This window comes from Bactrocera neohumeralis, chromosome 2, assembly GCF_024586455.1.
Source record: "Bactrocera neohumeralis isolate Rockhampton chromosome 2, APGP_CSIRO_Bneo_wtdbg2-racon-allhic-juicebox.fasta_v2, whole genome shotgun sequence".
Classification (NCBI taxonomy): domain Eukaryota; kingdom Metazoa; phylum Arthropoda; class Insecta; order Diptera; family Tephritidae; genus Bactrocera; species Bactrocera neohumeralis.
In genome coordinates, this window is record NC_065919.1 from 73,493,083 (window position 1) to 73,514,531 (window position 21,449).

The following is a 21,449-nucleotide window of genomic DNA, read 5'->3' on the forward strand; positions in this document are numbered from 1 at the left end:
CTTTTATGCTAATATTAACTATATATTTATGTATATTTACGAAAACAGAAAGTTTTACATAAAATATTTAAAATTCTATTTACATGCTTAAATAATTTATTTAGACACATTAGTCTGGCAACATGCAATGCAACCCTGATATTTGCGTTAGCCAATCAAAATGAAGCTTCTAAAATTTTCAATTACGGAAATGTAATTCTTCCATGAAACGCACACAACGCCAAGCGTTTGGTCGAAATTGGATTTCATTCGTAATTTGACCGAGAACGGTTTGTGTCTGGCGTAATACTATTGATGTTGTTACTACGATTTCTATTTTAGAAAGAAAATAGTTTAAAGTGAATCCAAAGTTAGAGTAGTTCTGCAAGTTTACTGAAAGCAGTTGTAATTAATTGTAAGTTTGAAGATAATACCACAGATTCATTGAAATTTTATCTGCAGCAAAAATAATTTCCCAGTTTTTTTTGGTAAAGAAAAACTGGTTTTATTTTTGAATAAACAATGTAATTGTCAATGAATTGAAATAATTGAATATCTGATTTGTGATTGTAATGTTTAAAATGAATGTTTTCTAGAATCTTCAGTACTTGGTACATACACAAATTTATCGATTTGTGTCAGCAAACACATCGGATCAGACGACGAATTCTCTAGTATTGTGTCAGCCAACATGGCGGACGACGAGCAATTCTCGCTATGTTGGAATAATTTCAACAGTAATTTGTCGGCTGGTTTTCATGAATCGCTTTGCCGCGGTGACCTGGTGGACGTGACGCTAGCGGCGGAAGGGCAATTTGTCAAAGCGCACCGTTTAGTTTTGTCTGTATGCTCACCCTATTTTCGCAAAATGTTCACACAAATGCCGGCCAATCAACATGCTTTTGGTAAGTGCGAAATTTCTCTATTGAAGGAAGTATTAATAATAATATTTATTTCTCTAGTTTTTCTCAAGGATGTATCTCATACAGCATTAAAAGATCTTATTCAATTTATGTACTGTGGAGAAGTAAACGTAAAGCAAGAAGCTTTACCAGCGTTTATTAGTACAGCAGAAGCTCTTCAAATAAAAGGCTTAACAGATGTAAGTATCAAATGTTTGTAATATAAAAATATGGAAAGCACACAAAAAAAATGCTATTTGTTCATGTCACGCTTTTGTTTTTGCGCCATTTTTATATAAATACATAAATATGTATGTATACATACACAAATATCTACATTTGTGTTTGTGTATGTATCTGCCCGAAACTGTACCCACCCCATATGAAAGTTGAAAGTGAATGTAATACGAAGATGCTTGTTGAAGCAGAAATTGAGACAATGTGTGCTTCTCCCCACATTAATATGTATTGTAATATGTAATAATATTATTCTTCTTTAATAGAGCGATCCTCCACCATCGCAATCGCCAGCGGAACCTTCCACACCTTCACCTCAAATTCAACAGATATCTTCGCCTCGCGTCCGCCAACGAACATCAACTTCTCGTTCGTTCAAAATTGAATCTGTTGAAGATTCTGGAGATGATAAGCAAACTCAGATTGTCATACAAACTACGGCGGCTCCTGCAGCACAGCAAGTCGTTGCTCAACCGCAAACACAACATTTGCAGACTCAAAGTCAAACGCATATAGCACCTCAACAAATCGCAACCACCACCACCGCCACTACTACAACTGTTGTTACGCATAAGCGACCAGCGCGAAGTATTGGAAGTGGGCCCCACATTAAACGCACCAAAAGTACAATTGATCCGCTAGATACAACTGATGTGTCGACCGGAACCCAACAAATAACTGTGCAAACAGCAGTTGTTGCTGCCCCTGCGCCTGAGACTAAAACACAAGTACAGCAACAGCAAAGTGAGCCGGAATATATAGACTTGCCAATAGAGTTGCCTACGAAATCAGAACCAGACTATGCAGAAGATGCTGGTGATGTAGATGGAGGCGAAAATGAAACCACTTATGTAGAGGATGATTCTTATGGAGAGCTTAGGTATGACGAAAGTTATTTTACCGAAAATGACGATACGCCTGCAGGTGCGACGACGGTACAAACTGGAACAGGTTCAGGTGGTGGTGTAAATGCAACAACATCAAAAGCTTTGGTGAAACAGCAACAATCATCATTCACCGACACCTCGTACGTGGATGTGGCGGACCAAGGAAACAGTGACGCACAAGGTTGGTTGAAAATACATTTCGTTTCTAGAATGTAAGAAAGTGGTATAACTGCAACTGAACTATTAACTAAGTATTCTGTAGTACGTATATCTACATATAGAAATTGTTCTTAGTACAGTCAACATTTAGTTAATGGTTCAATTACATGTATTTCCACGTTGCGTAAAGTCGGCTTAAAGAGGGTTGGTTCGTATTAGAACCGTAAATATGCCTTCATTAAGATGATCTTTCACCAACGAAATATTTACTTTAAAATTTATATATTTTATACGTATTTTCCAAAGATTTCGATTTTATTTATAAAATTGTGTTGTCTAATTGACGATACAACGGTCGTAATTCGGGTTTATACTTTTATCCATTGCAAGATTATGTGAATAATTTAAATGATCGCGATTCCGGTTTTATAATCTTATTTAGTGCAAGATTTTGTGAAGAATTTAAACGGCTGTGATTACTCTTACCTAGTGCAAGAATTTTGTGAAAAATTTAAAAATTTGGTGAACGTTATAAGTGAATATTTAAATTAAATATAACAATGTGAAGAAATATTTGCGGTAAGTCTTAAAATTTGAATTATACTTTAGAGTAATTACTTGATTAGTATATTTACATATTTAATACGCGTTAAATATTATTCTAGTATTGTGGTTTTCATACCTACATATTTTACATGAATTTTGTTTTGCAAATCCCACTGAATATCCTTTACTTTACTTTATAAGTGGTTTCTTTAAGTTATAGTAAATATGTACTTAAAAAACTAATGGTGCAAATATAAAGGGATCGGTGTCAAGACTTCTAATTTGAAATTGATGTCAGATGTTGTTTGTTTATCAAGCAATGGCGATACATTATTGCCGAATCTGTTTCGTGATTTTGACAAGTATTGTGATTAAAAAATAGACGTAGGTTGGAGGTTCAAGCTGCTTAATTACCGCAATACTTGGTACTATTTGTTGATAATGCTTTGTCGAAATACTGCGATAATTTTGCGCAATCGCTGAAAAATAGAATTATGAACGTACGTATGTAATTAAAATGAAATGCTGAGATTTTTTTCGCTAAAAATATTCCCTTCGCAGTTCATCGTATATGTCGCAAATGCGCGTAATTTGCTGTTGCTGAATTCGAAACTTGGCTATGTTCGTAAATGCATCATGACTTGCAGCATAAGCAACAGTAGCAACACTGCAAGTTTGACGTTTGATACTTCTTATACAATTTTTGACAATTTGCAGATACATTTGTTTGCATTTTTGAACGCGTATAGTACTAAAATGGAAATTTTGCTGAATCTAACACTAGACGAAATTTGTGAGCAAAGAAATGATAGATTTTCTTTAAATTTAAGAAAAAGAAGGGTATTGAAGTCAAAAAGAAAAATTTGTAGGTACAAATGTTTGTCTTTAAAAAGAAAAATACCTAAAAACAAATCATTTATTAAAACAATAAAGTCGTTTCCCGAGGACATATTCAACCGTACTCTCAGCAATAACTGCGTCTCCGCATTACGCGGAATTTTCACTAAAAATTTAAAAATAATAATTTATACAACATAATTTAACTAAATTCCAATACAAAAATTAAAATAAAACAGTTTTGCACTTTTCGTCAGACATCGTAGTTAAATGCAATAAACAATTTTTTGATAGAAATTATGTATGACAGTTGATAGAAGTGTTGCTTTTTTGAACGCTTGATTATTGCAGTGTTGCAATATTGCATTTCTGAACGTTCTGTTTGTTATGGAATCGTCATGATGCATTTACGAACATAGCCCTTTTTACAATACTTTATTTTGACAAAACTAGAATCGTTTATATTCAAATTAAATATAAAATATGGATCCGCTAATTGTCGCTACGAATTTCGAACTTTCGTTTGGAAATGATACCAATTTCGTATCCCAAAAGTGAGGTATACGATGATTTGCGTGGTAGGACCGATTACTGGAAAAAGGAATAAAAGTAAGACTTCCAGGGGGCCTATTCTGTAACTCGATTCGAAAAAAAATTTACTCGAATTCGGATTTTTTATATTCTGTAACTTGATTTTCGGATTTTCAAGACAATTTTTGAATAAAATATTCGTTAGCTTTTGAGTTGTAGAAAGCAAAAACGAAAATTGTACGTATTTATTTTGTACAACTTTCGGAGTTAGATCCGAATTTCGAATAGAGATACAGAATAGGGCCCCAGACATCTATTTTATCAAGCTTGAAACGCAATTTATTTACTAGCCGGATTGGTACAATGTTTCGGATAATTATAAAGTAGATGCAACCGAATTTCGAATAGAATACAGAATAGGGCCCCAGACATCTATTTTATCAAGCTTGAAATTTAACACAATTTCTTCGTTGCGCATTCAAAATTTATTACGCTAGTAATGTACACTACCGATTAAACATGTGACTGGATGTGTTGCCAGAATTCTCACGAAGGACGTGAAGTGCTGAACACATAGAGCGCGATAGACTGCAACCGACATCTGTCAAATGTTAAAATACACGTTTTTACGGACAGTTAGGCTATGTTCGTAAATGCATCATGACGATTGCATAACAAACAGAACGTTCAAAATGCCAAAATTTAATACTAAATTAATAATTTCACAAAAAGCGTTCAAATCTGACACTTAAAAACATATCAGTATATACTCATAATTTCTATCTCATCTGAATCAACTTAATAGGCGTTTTATTATCAATTGTGTACATCTTAGAATTCCTTCGATTTCATTGTTGGTTTCCATAAAATCACGACGCCATTGTTATTTTATCGTTTGCCTAACAAACACCCCCAAATGTTGCAAGAATAACCTCTTCTTCTTCTCAACACGTAACTATATTTATGATAAAATTGTGTAAGATATATCTTGGCTGATTCATGTCATTTACGTGAATGACATTATTGACTATTGTGAATTGGCGCACCTTCTGCATACATTTTAATGCTCGAAGCTTCAATATAATTTAAATTATATTTTTTAAGCTATTTCTTAAAAATCGAAAGTTTGTTCTATAAATACTTTGTCTTTTTAAAGACAAACATTTGTACCTACAAATTTTTCTTTTTGACTTCAATACCCATCTTTTTCTTAAATTTAAAGAAATTTTCTATCACTTTTTCTTTGTTCAGATTTTAAAATTTCCGTCATGAAAGTCAAAACCGGTTTTAGATTCAGCAAAAATGTGTTCTTTTCCATTTTAGTATTATACGCGTTCAAAAATGCAAACAAATGTATCTGCAAATTGTCAAAAATTGTATAAGAAGTATCAAACGTCAAACTTGCAGTGTTGCTACTGTTGCTTATGCTGCAAGTCATGATGCATTTACGCACATAGCCTTATTTAGACAGCTGCAGGCCGTCCGTTCGCTAACTTGAAAATATTCTTAAAATTCCTACCAACAGTAGAGAGGAGTGATGCCACTAACATGTAAAATGTAAAATTATTCAAAGCTCTAACAAACCTGACGTTATTTTACAAATAAAAGCATAAAATAGCTCTATAATAACAATTGATAATTAAAAACATAAAATTTTCCTATCTACTTATTTTTTGCATAAAAAATTTCACTGCACAAAATATTAAAATTTCATTGAAATGAAAGGTATTAGTATGGTCACAACGAAATTGTGTACATGCAAAATGGACAGCTGTGTTGTTTTGTGTACATGCCGGCCATGTCGCTGTCTTCTGACAAATGTTCATGTAGGAGAATTCACGACGCCATTTACAGTTCACTGTTGTGCTGCCATGTCGTGTCGCGCTCTATGTGTTCAGCACTTGATGTTTGCACAACAAACACCCCCAAACCTGCAATGATATTTTAGCTAGCACAATAGGGATATTCTCTTGCTCTTGCAAGATTGCAAAAATACTATACCGAAATTTACAAGAGCACGAGAGCACCCATTGCAGAATCTAGTGATATATGAACGGCTGATTCGGTCAATTTATTGTGAATGACTATTATGCATAGCTATTGTGAATTGGCGCACCTTCTGCATACATTTTTAACAAAAAAAACTAACAAATCTTTATAATTTAAATAGAAACTATAAAATCTATTTAAAACTTACCTTCCTCAACAATTTAACGACGTAATATGTCTTTATGTATAATGACAGCTAAAACAGGGTTGCAATTATATTTTTGCGTGACATTGCAAGCAAATATACATAGGTTTTGGTCTGACATATTTTACAGTCATTGCAAATAATTTTCTGCGTGTGTTTGTTGTTGTGCCGGTGCACCAAGAGGAAATATATGCAATTCTTGCACCGTGCAAGAGTTTTGCAAGAGCAAAAGAATACCCCTAATTGGTTTAGTTATAAATTTTTGTGCAGCTGTTCAAATGTTGCAACATTTGCGCAATAGCTATTTTGAGCTTTCAATTTTGGCAAACAACTGTACAGTTTGCATTATCGAAAACGCCTACCCTCTGCTGATATTCAAGATAAATTTAAAGTTGCTGATATTTTGCATAAATCCCGCTCAAAAATGACTGCTGAATGAGATGCTAAACTTTTTCGGAAATTCAGTGCACGCTGGCAACACTGCGCAGTACGTACTGCAGATTTTATGCTGGTTGTATGTCCTTGCATGAAATTGCCTGTTCACAAACGGACTATTTGTGGCTCAAAACCGGTTTTAGAGGTTGAGGAAAAACGAAAGGTTAGCACGCTTTATGTTCTTTTTTGCAAATTCATTTTAACTTTTTTTTTTTTATATATTTTTCATTTTAACGACATGTTAAAAATTTTAATTTTGTTATCATTTTTTGTAGTAAATAAATAAGAATATTTAAAAATTATGGTTAAGGATAAAAATAAGGCACTTAATTCAAATATTTAATAACATTTAGAAGTATTAAAAACAATATTATATGTATATAAAACGAAATTACTTTTACTGTTCTAAATTATAATAAAACTATTAAGTGGTTATGTAGAGTAAAAAGCCAAAAAACGATTTTTTTCTGAGAAAACTTTTAAACTTATTAATCTCAAAATGTGTACCCATATTATGGTATCTTTTAACTGTATTTTAAGACTTAGTATCAAAAAAAAATTTTAATTGGAAAGGAACTACAGCTGATCTCCTGCAACCCTCTCGATACGTTTTGCATAGAACACTATATCTCTGAACTGGATCCTCTGAAATTAAAAATCCAAACAGATTTCGTTAAAGTAATGTTAAATCTAGTAAAGAAAATTGAAAGAATAAGCAAAATAAAATGTTTTGACAAAATGGCGGTTACTGAAAAAACCCAGTTTTGTCCAAAATTCGACCTTTAATTGTTTATTAAAATAGTATTTATCGGTAATAAAAAATCTCCATTTAATTATTAATAATTATATTTAAGAAGCTCGTGTTAAAATTTTAGACTAATCGGCTTAGGTGTTTTCGAGATATGTAAAGGTTAATGCATTGTACATTGTCAAAGAAGAAATGCAGGTAAAGAGCAAAATCTTCCTCGCAGTGTGATACGCTTCTTCGATTAATCCAAATTACTATATCTAACATATGTATAATATTATTTCTTCTTAATACAGAAATGTAAAATAGGTATTATTAATTTTTCGGGTCATACATTGGGAATTGTGTTGGTTCTCTTCATTGATTATAACAACTTTTAATAATCGAAAAGCAACTCTATGCACCAAGGCAACCCTAGATATTTCTTAGATGTATGTTGTGATTTTTGTGTTTTCTAGGCGAAATTATAAGTTTTGCTAATAAAAGTGATTTTCGTAAAAGTAATTCAATAATGTGGTGATAATTATTAAAAATCCTCTTGGGATAAAATTCAATAACACGGCATAAACTAACTTCATTCGCAATGTTACTTTCCACGAATAAATTGTCAATGTTCAGGACGCGTATGTGCCTACAGATTTCAGTGCATTTGAAAAATCTGTTGTAAATAGTTTGTGAGTTCAAAAACTAGAAACAAGTATAATAAAAACGTGCATTTAAATAAATATATACAACTATGTGCATTATTTCGTGTTAAATATATATGAAACATATAGAGATGCGGAAAGGATTGTATTTAAAGGGGTCAGTAAGTCCAATTTCGACATGGCTTTTTAAACCATTATATTCATGACAGTTGTAATTTATTGCAGTTTTTTATACCTAAACCATCAATGTCCTAGAATAAATCGCAAAAAAAATATACATCAACAATCTCAAGGTAGTATTAATGTTTTTAGCAAATTTTCTGGCTAGTGACGTCCCCTTACCTTGATATCTGGTAAGTTAATTAATTATAAATGTACATTTCACACATTTTAAAGCATTCGTCTAGATAGCAAGCTGCCTATTAAAATGTTGAACAGTTCGCTAAAATATCTACCAGTTTTTATAACTTATTCCATAATAAATGATTAAAAATGATTGCTGTTGCAATTTGTGAACGTCTTTTCATTCCTAAATTGTTATAAAATTATTATTTATGAATGTATTGACTTTTTTTTATCATATAATTCAATATTATTGTTATTGTTACACAGGTGAAGATGAAGTGAAATTCATACGAAGTCAGAAAAAATATGCCCAGTTAGTTTATAACGGATTCATATACAACAAGAAGTTAACTCAGGCAAATGGACAAACTACATGGCGGTGCGTAGATCTGTTAAAGTTACGTTGCAAAGCTGTCGTCATTACGAAAAAGAATAAATTAGTTGCTGCACGACGTTCCCACAATCATGAGGATCATGTACAACGTATAGGTCAACGGCCTTTATATAAAATAGAGGAAGATCTCAGCGAGTATATCGAAATTAAACCTGAAGACCCGAAACTTGCCGAATTCATGAATGTTTCCAACATCGAGATCTGTGCACAGAAAAGTGGCAAAGAGTTTAAGCTATTTGTCCCGACACCGGCAGTACGAGCAGCCACAACAGTTTGGCCTAATTATCAACCAGAATAAGATGTTGTGTGTTTGGTAACATAAACCAACTTCTATTTACGTCTAATTGTAATTGTAAATTTTAAATAAAGCCTATACGGTAGATAAAACCAATACAAAATAAGTTACTGTGGTATATATTCATAATTATAACTCTTAGAATTTTTCTTATATATGTATATTAAAATCACATTTTGACTTAAACATTTGTATTTTCTGATTTCCCTTATTGCAGATACAGAATTAATGTTTATTGTCAGTCCCTGGGCTACACCTTGTCTAGTGCTACGCAACTTTATGTATAACTGCCACAGTCGGAAAAATAGCAAAGAATACTGGCGTTGCCATAATTACTCAAAGAAAGTACAATCAGAACGGTGCCGTGCTCGTTGTGTGCTGGAAGATGGAAAATTAAAGTCTGAAACTGGTGGATTGCATAATCATCCGCCTCACACAGAAAAAATCGAAAAGATGATTGAACGAAACCGTATGGTTGAACTTAACAATGGTGGAGGGAACGGTCTAGGTTATAATATAAGCCGAGGAAGTGTTGAACTAAAACCAAATCGTCGCACTTATCACTTGCCCATACGAGTGCAACAAGAAGCGGGAGATGAGCTCATCGAAACATCAATTATGTTAATAAATAATAAATTTGATACCTAGTTTTTATATTGTATTTAGATAATACATAAAATATAGAGTTACATATTCAGGCTAAATTGAGAACAACTAAATCATATAATATCCTATAAAACTGAGAATAATTGTGTTGCTTATTTAATAATAAAAAATAGTAACGCAACTATTTAACAAAGTTATAAATAAATTACAGACACGTCGCCAAGGCAAGGGGATAACGAAGCTTCCGAAGAACCTTGTGATAACGATGTGGCTCAGAATCGAGTGAATTATCGTTCAAGTTTAAAAGGAACTTACCAACTGGTATTGGATGGTTTTCCTTATTCACGACACCGAATACGTGGTTGCACAATTTACTGGCGCTGTGTTCAATTTCGTCCCTTAAAGTGTGTATAAAACAGTATAAACCATAATTGTTCACATTGGAATGTATGCATTTATATATTTTTACACATTTAAAATTACAGATGTAGAGCAAGAGTTCGAACTAACCCTGCCGGAGATCGTGTTTCGATTGTGGACGAATCCCACAATCATCCTATCGTTCGAGAGCGACGTAAAAAAGGCACACTTAAATATGTTTATGAGCAACGCAAGCTGGAGCGTAGTTGCAGTTTTAAATAGCAATATCCGTGCTGTGAAAAATTTTCATTAATGCAAAAAGCATAAAAAAGTTTGTTTTTCATTATTAAACTTAATCTGTTGTTTGTTTAAGAGAGGGGGAGGATAATATAAAAATATTCAATTATTTAAATCGACGTCAACTGAAAAGTGTCTGCATACGCACAATTTATTACACTCACATCATATAATATTCAATATTTTTATATTTTAGCAACATCTTGTAACTCTAACACGAACGCAGGAATTGTTACGTCTCTAAAGTATAATTACAGAGGTCAATTAGTCTACAACGGTTACACGTATTCAATGCATTCGGAGAACGGTAACACTTGTGTGGTTCATTGGCGTTGTTCGGCGTATACAAAACTTCGATGTCGTGCAAATATAAAAACCCGTGGCAAAATGTTAGTCTCTCTGCGTGGTATACATACACATCCTGCAAAAAATCCACTTAGTTGTAGCCCCATAATATTCAAGCAGGTTTAATGCGCATTTTCGCATACAGCAACGTATTTTCAAGAAATAAAATTTAAAATAACTGAAATAAAATTTGTGTATTTTACTTTAACACTTTCCAGCTAGTGATAAATTTATCTTTCATATTATTAATATTTATTATTTTCTTTTCAGTTAAAAAGCGAACGCCTGTAAATATGATTTCTCCAGTTATTATGCCACAACAACATCAACAATCGAAGCAAAAAAACACATTATATAAAAGGCCATACAAATCCTTGACGATATATACAGTTGATGGTATGCCTGTCGTTAAGTCATCATATTCGGAAATTAAAACTGGCGAAACAATTTTGAAAACGTCCGGGAATAACCATCACTTAACTAAAATTGGTAAACCGCGGATGTTCGGAAAGTGTGTTACTTGCTTGAAGAAAACACATAAAAACCATTTAGCTCTCTCTAAAATCACCACGTATTGTCCACAGTGCCCCGGTGGTGTTTGGATGTGTGAAGATTGTTTTGATAAAGCTCATTAGATAATTTTGAAATCAAATTATTTTTCTATTTTCAATAAATCTTATATTATACCACATATTTTTATTTATTCACTAATCTTTCAACTCATGCTCAGTAATATTAGACAGCAGTAACTGTCTGAAACATATCAATGTATTACTTTCAGAAATATCTATCGCAAAACCAGAATAATTATCTCAACTATTCCCTAATGTTTAATAATATTACAATAAATATCTGTTCGTTGGTAATGACAAAACAAAGTTGTAGCGGTTAACTAAACTCCGTTAGGATGATGAAGTTCAAATTGATTGTCATCGAAGTCATCATACCGGAGGCCCAGAAAACGTGTTGTTTCGACTGGGTCGGATCAAAGGGAGTGTGGTGTTAAAGAGAGGACTAGGTAACCGATGGGAGAAGATAGTGGCTACAACGACAACAACAACAGACGGGTATCTATTTAAAATTTAACGGCTTTGATGACAAAATTTTTACCATCAACCGTGGAAATTTGAAAATATATTCACATTTGTAGCAATTATGATATAATCAAATACATATATCCCTTTTTTTAAGATTTATGCGTCTAATTATAAGTTTTCAATATACAAGGATTGCAAACAATTTTCTCTCATATTAGACGTATTAATTTCTATTCTACAGCTTGTATTAACGAATCTAATTTGGTGAGACATTGGGCAGAAACATGTGTTCGATAGTAGACTTATTATCTTTTTCCATTTTCCGTGGATATTTTTTTTGTATAAAAGAATGATTGTGTTTAGCATGAAGCACCTCGAGTTGCGAATTTTTTGTTGTACGTACTCTTGCCCTGCATTTGGTGGTAGATCGTGTAGAACAAATCCACTTAATACCTTTGGAATTTTCCATGAACTTGACATATTGATAGCCTCCATATACGAGTTTAACGGATTTCCTTTGTCCAGCTGTGAAGTAAAAGTTTTGACTGCCAGCTTTAGGTATTGAAATAGGTACTAAAATGAAAAATACACAGGTATAAAATGAATTAGTTGTAGGAAATTTTGTTTGCTTGGTTTAATTATGTTGCACCGGAGCGGCAAAACTTATAAAAAAAAACTTATTTGCTATAAAGTAGTTATAGATTTTATTCAAAGAACTATTTTAAATCAGCTTTAGAAAAAAGCAATATTTTTATATACTCAATATATGTAGTACATTTCCTTGAAAAATGTAAAGTTAAAGTTGGAGTAATTGTATGTTTACATATGCATATATGTATATTCCAGAAATTATTTCTTTAAATCTTTTTTTATGACGATATTAGGCTCCTCTATTTCCGTAACATCTGCTACGATTTCTTCATATTTTAAGTGCATTCCTAATTCAGATACATCGATTGGGTCCGTAGTTGTGACTCCTACCGCATCTACGCTCGAACTTTCTGTTATCGCCACTTTCTTATCCTTCTTTGGTTGTGCACTGACAATCGGTGGTATCCTACGTGTACGCTTTTTACGTCGTACGATTTCTTCATGCGTATGGTAGCGGTTAAGTGGCATAACTATGTCATTAATGGTATAGACACGTGAACGACATTTTTGGTTCCACCATTGATTACAACGCCAAAATTTCTTTTCCTCACCAGTGGCTAATTTCAAAATTTTCTCAAAGATGAATGGTTGGCCGCCATATATGAGCTGCACACGTCCTCTTGATGTGGCCGAATAAATAGCAACACTGCCTTCTGGAGGTGAGGTAAACAAATAAATAAAAATATAATATTAGTGGAAATTTACAATAATCAAAAATAATTAAAACACATAAATAAACTCTAAGAAGAAATACAACTTTAAGAACATACAATTTTCTGAATGTTTATTATTTATATTTGTAGTTTTCTTATTTTATTTTAGTTAAGGCTTAAAGTGATCTTTTCAACTTCTTCAGCACGCGCAGAGAGGGTTCATGATTGTGTTCAGGTTTGGTAAGGCATACTCTGAACAGACCATTTGGTTGTTTCGTTGTAGTGATGCGAGCGTTGCATGGCTTCATACCGACACGTCGACTACGACAATTCCAATACGTTGTATTACCACATACATTATTTTTGGCGTATGTGAACTGGTTGAAACACAATAAAGATTTACCCCGTTGTCCTGGTATAAAACAAAGGTTCATTTTCTTTTGAGTTAGAACCAATGATGATATTTTTTCTTCTCTACCGTCATCTCTACTCTCTGTATTCGTTTCGGCTGTAAAAAGGTTGCTCACTAAGTTTAAGGATGACTTGTTATCTGCAAAGAATTTAGCTTTGGTTAATGTGATATCTTTAACTGTTTAATATTACATATACTTAAAGTCATTCTGATTTTTTTTTTTTTTTTGCAAAATAATTCACAATATATATCTACAATGAATGAGTTTTTGGATAATTTACTTCTTTATTTTGTACTATTTATCAACTTGGTTTTTCATTCAAATTAACGTGGCAGCATTTTATCAAATTGTGGCGGAAGAAGGGATACATTTGTTATGGGCGGTAGATAAAGCGCTCGTAACTGCATTGGCTGGAATTGTTGTATGTGCTGTAATTGTGGCAAACATTGCAAAGAGCTAATAGGACGAATTGGTTCTAGCTGTTGTGTATCATCCGTAATTTCATGTTTTCGTTTTGGTTGATGTGTTAAAAGATTTTGTTTTTGCATCAATTCCAATTCAGCAGCTGTGTACATTGGTTTATGTGTATGTTTCGCTGACGTTACATGGATTACATCCCCGGTGAATGTTTGTTTTGTTACAAGTCTTGCGCGGCATTTCGCCTTATGATACATAGAGCATTTCCAATCCCGAGAAAGTCGGCCGTCTCGAACTTTTTCATTCGGGGTATATGTATTATATTCATGTAGCACGAGATGAGTTCCTCGACGTGAGCGTATATATTGCACCGGAAGATTGTTGTCTGCTAAAATAAAACAATATAGATGTTACAATAAATGTAGAAAAGAGATACATATGTTACAAATGTTGATGTATTGATGTTTGATTTTGTATTTTATTATATTTATGTATATAAGTTTATTTAGTAGGATGATGCTACAAAGCAGTCTTATTACAAATTAAATAAACCAAACCTTATTTATTTACTACATTATTACTTTCTCTTTAAATTTTGCTGTTCTACTGTGTGATTATGTTTCCGCCGCAAAATTAAAGCCAATGTATCCTTGCGTATAACAGCACGAGCGCGACATTTGTTACGAAAATTTGCACACTTCAAATAATATTTGCTCGGAGATTGTGATCCGATTACAAAACGAAAGTTTTCTATAGTTGTAAATTTCGTACCGATGACGAGAGCATTTTTAATTGAAAAAGCTAAAGAAAAAATACATATATACATTTTTGTATTAGAAATTCAGAGTTAATTGAAAATCCTCTCAATATAAATGTGTTATGAAAAATTTAATATATATCCCATAAAACAAATTGTATAAAATTCAATATTAAAACTTCTTTTTTAAAAGTATTTCACTTTGATTTATTTTTTAATGTACTCAAATAACAAATTTTATGCATATATAAAACAACTTACCTTCAAATAATTGGTGAATGATTATGACATCTTTGACTCAATTTAATATTACTTTGACCTGCTGTGATGCAGCGCGCTGGACAACGTAATGTATGACTACTATTTTTACTGCACACCCAGTTTATTGTAGAATTATACCTTCTTTCCGCTGTATACATATACCCATGATAAAGAAGATTGAGGCCACCACGTCTGTTTCGTTTAAATTGAAAATGTGTTGCTATCCAAGATCTGTTAACACCTGTAATTTTTTAAGTTTGTTAGACACAGCAATTAGAAGAACAATGTCTCCAATACACATAACACGTTCCAACACCGCTTATAGCTAACATACTAAATTTATTTTCAAGCATTCACTAAATAATTACACATATTTATAAATGGTTATGATCTCCACGCAACGATGCAATCTGATCACATTTCGTAATGACACGCGCGGTGCATTTTGTGTACTTGCATCGCAGTTTTACACATTCCCAATAACAAACATCCTTTATTCGCCGATTCAATGTGTATGGCTTGCCGTTGATAGTTAACAAATTGTTCCCGCGAACACTTCTGGTAAAGCATACATCGAGATCCTCATATTTTTGTTTGCGCTGTTGCAATTTGTTAATTTCCGCACAAAATAAGCCATTTGAAGTATTAGCTGGTCCATATTCTGAAAAAATCAAACGAATTTCCATTTATGTACATATGTAGCAAAATTTATCCAAAACTTACTTATAAAATAAGTATATTAACATTAAACATTCTTAATATACAATAGTCATAAATTTTACAATTTTGTGTTTTTATTATTGTCAAAACATTTCTATAACATTCATCAAATATCCTTTTTCATGAATTGTGATATAGAAAGCTGCAAAAAAAAAATTGTTCCAGCAAACATTTCTAACGCACTATTGAAGACGCTTTAGCAAACAACGTAAATTAGTAGCACTGCATGCTAAAAAATATAATGCAATATCAATAACATATTAAACGAAAGATTTGCACGTTTGTAAAATCTAAATATTATTTTTTTTAACTTTATTATTTTCACATTGAGTATTCGTTTCACATCTTATTCTTAAAACACGCAACTTTTTTCTGATGCACTATAGAGCCCTATCACGAAGCAACTTTTGTTGCGGCAACTCTTGGTTTATAGGCACTGTTCTGCAACTCGCTTTGTGTTCTTATTCGTAGCAGTTCGCTGCGACGTTTTTCGGCATTCGTGTTCTTTCTTTCGTAGTACATAGTTGCATTTGCGTATATTTTTTGAAATTAATATTTTGAATATATTTAAAAAATTTAATTTCATCTTTTGGTAAGTAATTTTTGTATACAAATATACATAATATAATATAAATATATAAGAAATACATTTTATTTATTAAAACAAAGATATATCACCCTTTTTACTATCGATTTGTATGGCTTCCTCCATACATTTCACAATATCTTTAATTAATTCGATTTTTTTCATACTCCATTTTCTAAAATATTTATATTATATTATGTAATTTGTATACATATTTGCAAATTACATAACTTTTTTCTGATGAAATTAAATTTTTTAAATATATTCAAAATATTAATTTCAAATATATAACAAATAATTAAGGTACCGCTGACATTTAGAGTTGCCAAATTTTAAAAACCAATGTTTCCAAGCCTTCTTAAATTTTACTTAAATTCCATTATAGGGATAAGTGCAGAGAATGATTTTTAATTAGAATCTGTATATTTTATAGTATCTGTGTTAAAATATATCATATATATAGTAATTTAAAAGACATAATAGGTTAAATTTACTTACATCTTCCCAATTTGAATATACGTATTTAATGCGCATTGATTTATTTTCTTATCGATAAATAAAAGGATACATCGACTTTGTCGAATATCGATAGATTAGTATTGCAGCTAATTTCATGTGACAACAAATACATTTGGACAGCCTGAGAAGTAAACTTTATTAAATTAAAAATGGTGTGAATTTAATTGAATAAACTGTTTTAATTGTTATTTTAGGCAAATATTTGTGGGAATTATCCAACAGTAACGGCCTCGAAAATAGTTAATGAATTGAAAAACTGAAAGTGAAATGAAGCTATAAGTGTGGAGCATGGCCAAAGCCTGTACAATCAACTTGCGTGAATTACATTTAGAGGCTGTAAATGCGATAATATTTATGAAAATTTTAAATAAAATGTATATTGTGAACTAAAAGATTATAATTTAAATAAATACAATTTTAAGGTTTTCCGATCCCGCTGATAAATTTGTTTTTATTTATTTCCATAATTGATGCATAAATTTCATTCAAATATTTAATCACATTATTTATATTGTGCTTATTTTACAGACAAAAATATACATACAAATAACAACAACCAAAACAAAAAACTTACAAATAAGTCGGCAGAGGCTAAAATTCCATTGCATGCTGGCAGTAGAGTTTACGTATCCAAACATGATTTAGCTAAAATTTTTATACCGAACGCCTGCATTTATACGTCCCGGTTAAGTGAACTGGTATTTGGTTTAGATGTGTTGGAAAATATAGCACGTTCAAATGCTAAACAACGACTTCTAATGCTTGACGAGAATTTGCTGAAATCCATAATAAGTAAATTACCATTTGTATATTTTTCTTATTTAAATAACCGAAGTATCTTTGATAGCCCATGTAGTACAGGTATTCTCAATGAGAGGAGAGACCATTGACGAGAACACAGTGCTTTCGTTTATACAACACAAAATTAGGAACATGTCAAATGTAACACCGCCAACAGCAAGTGAACAACATTCAAAAAATAATTCCACTTTTGAACGCAGTTCTCAGGTCAATCCATAATAAGTTTATCGTGTTTATAATCCTTATAAAATATATGATTTTTCAATAATAAAGAACAATTGTCTTAGTACATCTAATATTACGACATGAAACGGTGTATAAATAATACAGATATTATAATAAAATAGTATTATGCATAATTATACATTATAATTATAACGTGTTATTTAACACTAATGAACATTTAAAATACTTTTTTTCAGATTTGAAATATATATATGAAGACAAAAATACTACAACATATTTACAATACTCTACTACACAGCGTGGCCGTGTTATGCTTATTTATAACGGATATCGCTATGTAGAGAACCGTCAAAGTCACAAAAATATATTCTGGCGCTGTTCACGTTACGTTAAGTATGGGTGTAGAGCGACTGTTGTCACATCAAAGCTGCATGATGATGTATCGGCTATACGAGTTACTGGTTCACCTCATACACATGATCCAGAAATGAAAACAGATAATCTTGTAGAAATTTCACCTGATTTCATTGATGAATCAAAAGGAAGCTTGCTAAGGATGGTTTCATTACTAAGCGATCTTAAATAAAAAATTAGGAAAATTAATCCGGCAATCATTTACCTACGGAACAAAATGTTATTCTATTTTTGTAATATATGTATTCTAAGTGCAATAGATAAGTACAATAAACACCATAAATTATTTCTGACTTATAAGCACCTAGAAAATTAATATGAATATGCTTTCCACAAGTTTATAAACATTGTGTGTTACATTAAAGTAAATTTAAAATTTTTTTTGGCATTGACAAACTCTTTTATCGTATACAGTAGAAAAAACTTATTTCAATTAAAATTACTAATATACTAAAATTTTCTTTATTTCAATTTTAGTTACAAAACCAATGACATTACCAAAATTACTGGATGGGAAATTTTATAAAGACGTTCAGCCGAATCGGAAAACTTTTGGAGGAATTCAAGCAACATGCACAACATGTTTAGGTGTAATATCAGGGACTACAAAGTCTACAGGTAACTTTCTTAGTCATATCAAAAGGCGTCACAGAGAGATACTATCAGCATGCCAGATGTATTGTCAAACAAAAGCTCCACATATGAGCACTGTTTTATCTGATGCTTACAATAATATGTGTGACAGTATCAAAGCAGAAACTGGTATCAAAGAAGTACGTAAAGATAGTTTGGGTGTGCCAATATATACAGAAGCCGGATTATCACCACACGTTCAATTTCACGGGCAACATAACACACCATCAGCAGCATTTTTATGGCATAAAGCATTGCCAGTAGTAACCCCAAGCGCCATTGCAGCTACTGCATCTATGCAATATAGAAAATTAAAGCCAAATATGCCAACGAATGGGTGTTATATTAACACTCCTCCTTAGAATAAGAATTAATACTCTTCAAAAGTATGTTAAGATTCTTAAAATTATAAGCAGGTGCGAATGTTTTTTTTATTTTAAATGAAATAATAAATCATATAACTAGTTTATATGAAATCTTAGAATTAAGTAATTTACTGCCAACTAACTCACTATAATAAAAATACGAATCTTATGACAAAACAGCATTGATAATAATTTGTTGCGTCATACTTTTCATTTCATCAATATTAATTAACTTACTTCTGAACAAAAAACCTATATCGATATACATTTTCTTAAGTTTTATCTAGATATCTTTCCAATTTTCAACGCCTTATGCAAGCATACTTAGATATATTCATACATAAGTATTAAGTATTATTTAGGTGGGCTTCATAAAAAATAAGGCGTTCGCTGTAGTAAAAATTGAAAACATCAATATTAATAATAAAATGATATACATTTTATATTGCCAACTTTATAACATAAATTTTGAAGCGTGAAAAATTATATGTATGTATCCAAATATATTAAAAGACAATCACATTTTAAGTTTTATAATATATATATGGTTTATTGTGGTAAAAACACCACAAAATCGATTGTCACTTTAAATGTTTAGCGTTTTGAATCTCACCCCCATATGTAAGTATGTAATTTAAAATGAGAATGATATATGGACTGTATTTTATTAATGTAAAAATAATATATGTATGTCTACCTAAGTATATTGTCCATACAAATAAACTAAAAATTTTTCGTTTAACATTTTAAACATATTTAACTTTTCTAAGAGATCGTATTGCATTGTAATTTTCCTACATTTTGTCCTATTGAACTAAATTTTTTATAAATTAACAAACCAGCCCGTCTAGCGGTAGCAATGCGTTGACCATCACCTATATGATTGTGAACATCTTGAGGAAAATTATTTATATTTATTAATAGTTTCAAGTTAAACGCTGAATATTTACCATTTGTAACGTATAGATCATCGCCAATAGTTTTTAAACGACTTCGGCATTTTTTGGAACGATTGTGAATACATTCCCAGTATACCTTGTCACTATTTCTTCCGAAACGCTTTAAATTTGAGCGATATATAAAATCATTTATCGCCAACAGTGTGCCGCCCTTACGACTGTAAATAAACATTTGCGGACCACAGTTACGTACATGTTGCATTACTGTAAATAAATATTGGAAAAAATGTATTAGTTAACGAGTATACGCATATATTAGCCAAAGATGCCTGTCCTGTAATATATTAAAATTCAGTATATAGGCACTTATATTTTTTTATTAATTATCTTCATGTTCTTATGCACTGTACTACCCACTTAAGGCACTTGCTATTCAATGTCTGTATACAGAAGTTTATAAAATCTAGAATAAAAAAATATTTATAATTATATGTAGTTGGAGGATTCGACATTGTCGTATCATTTCTTTTTGCCTAAAAGTGCTTTTTGCAAGCGTCGCTTTATTTTTTCTCGAAAATCATTTGTGTCCGATGAAACAGGTGTATCTTCGTTTGGCTCTGCCAAAAACTCTTCCGAATTATCCAATTCCATTGTTCGCGGCTCATTTGTCTGCACTGAATCAGTTACCTGTATCTCATACTCATCGAAGGCGTCAACTTGTTCGTGTTGTTCTTGACTATTTTCATCGTCCAAATGACCATCAGGTTCAAAAGTCATTGATGTAACACTTTTATCTGTGGCCTGCATGAAATGTACATGTTCTCCGTCCAGGGGGAAGACACGTTTCTGATCAGTAACAACTCGAACTTTACATTCCTGCATATACTCCTTATAACAACATTGAAAAATTGAATATGGACCTCTTCGGAATGTGAATCGAAAATGATGTCCTTCGTAGATAAGTTTCATGCCGCCTTTGGTAGTAGAAGCGTATAAAGCAGGTTGCCCACGGCCGCGTTGTACAGCAGCTAATACTCTGTCTGCCAAACGCTCATCCTTTTTCGGTTGTTTAGGACGACGCCCGCGTTTTCCTTTTAGAGGACGAGTTTCAATCCATGCCGAGTCCGACTCTGATAAATTTGCTGAAAAGTTTAAATATATTTAATATTCCAATCAAACCACATTAGAGTATATAATTAAATATTAAACTATTCATGAAATAAAACAACAAAATCACTAATTGTGAGGATTAAATATAAATTTATTTATTTTTGCGTAGGATGGGTGAAATTTTGTTTGTGTCACGCGTCATTCGGTAAACGAAAAAAATGTGGTAGGGTTGCATACCTCATTAGTTTTAATTCGGATGTAGTCGATATACATCGACATTATG

General features: G+C 31.9%; 2 protein-coding genes and 2 long non-coding RNA genes across 36 annotated transcripts in view; 2 read left to right on the plus strand and 2 right to left on the minus strand.

The window, feature by feature from the left end:
• Positions 1–239: 239 nt before the first annotated feature.
• LOC126757014 (modifier of mdg4-like) overlaps positions 240–21,449 on the plus strand; it is a 35,983-nt gene continuing 14,773 nt past the window's right edge. For 10 of the 33 annotated variants that reach the window (XM_050470755.1, XM_050470591.1, XM_050470698.1 and 7 more), the window contains exons 1-4: positions 240–394; positions 576–884; positions 942–1,081; positions 1,385–2,186. In XM_050470755.1, coding sequence (XP_050326712.1) covers positions 671–884; positions 942–1,081; positions 1,385–2,186 — 1,156 coding nt within the window. In that variant the 5' untranslated portion in view covers positions 240–394; positions 576–670. Of the gene's footprint in view, positions 395–575; positions 885–941; positions 1,082–1,384; positions 2,187–8,714; positions 9,243–9,353; positions 9,841–9,953; positions 10,147–10,227; positions 10,459–10,595; positions 10,974–11,014; positions 11,436–17,286; positions 17,551–17,605; positions 17,858–17,981; positions 18,460–18,636; positions 19,900–21,449 lie in introns of those variants that run through there. The other 23 variants (XM_050470775.1, XM_050470791.1, XM_050470740.1 and 20 more) reach the window with 14 other exon arrangements.
• On the minus strand, positions 11,815–13,817 carry LOC126757174 (uncharacterized). Its single transcript, XM_050470871.1, has 3 exons — positions 13,695–13,817; positions 13,348–13,635; positions 11,815–13,085 (listed from the first exon to the last, which is right to left on the minus strand). Exons 1-3 carry the CDS (start codon positions 13,702–13,704, stop codon positions 12,631–12,633), a joined length of 753 nt encoding a protein of 250 aa, XP_050326828.1. The 5' UTR covers positions 13,705–13,817; the 3' UTR covers positions 11,815–12,630.
• On the minus strand, positions 15,253–16,012 carry LOC126757189 (uncharacterized). Its single transcript, XR_007666705.1, has 2 exons — positions 15,657–16,012; positions 15,253–15,594 (listed from the first exon to the last, which is right to left on the minus strand). It is a non-coding gene; the product is annotated as an uncharacterized LOC126757189 (long non-coding RNA).
• Positions 16,809–17,202, plus strand: LOC126757190 (uncharacterized). The gene is made up of 2 exons (XR_007666706.1): positions 16,809–16,886; positions 16,953–17,202. It is a non-coding gene; the product is annotated as an uncharacterized LOC126757190 (long non-coding RNA).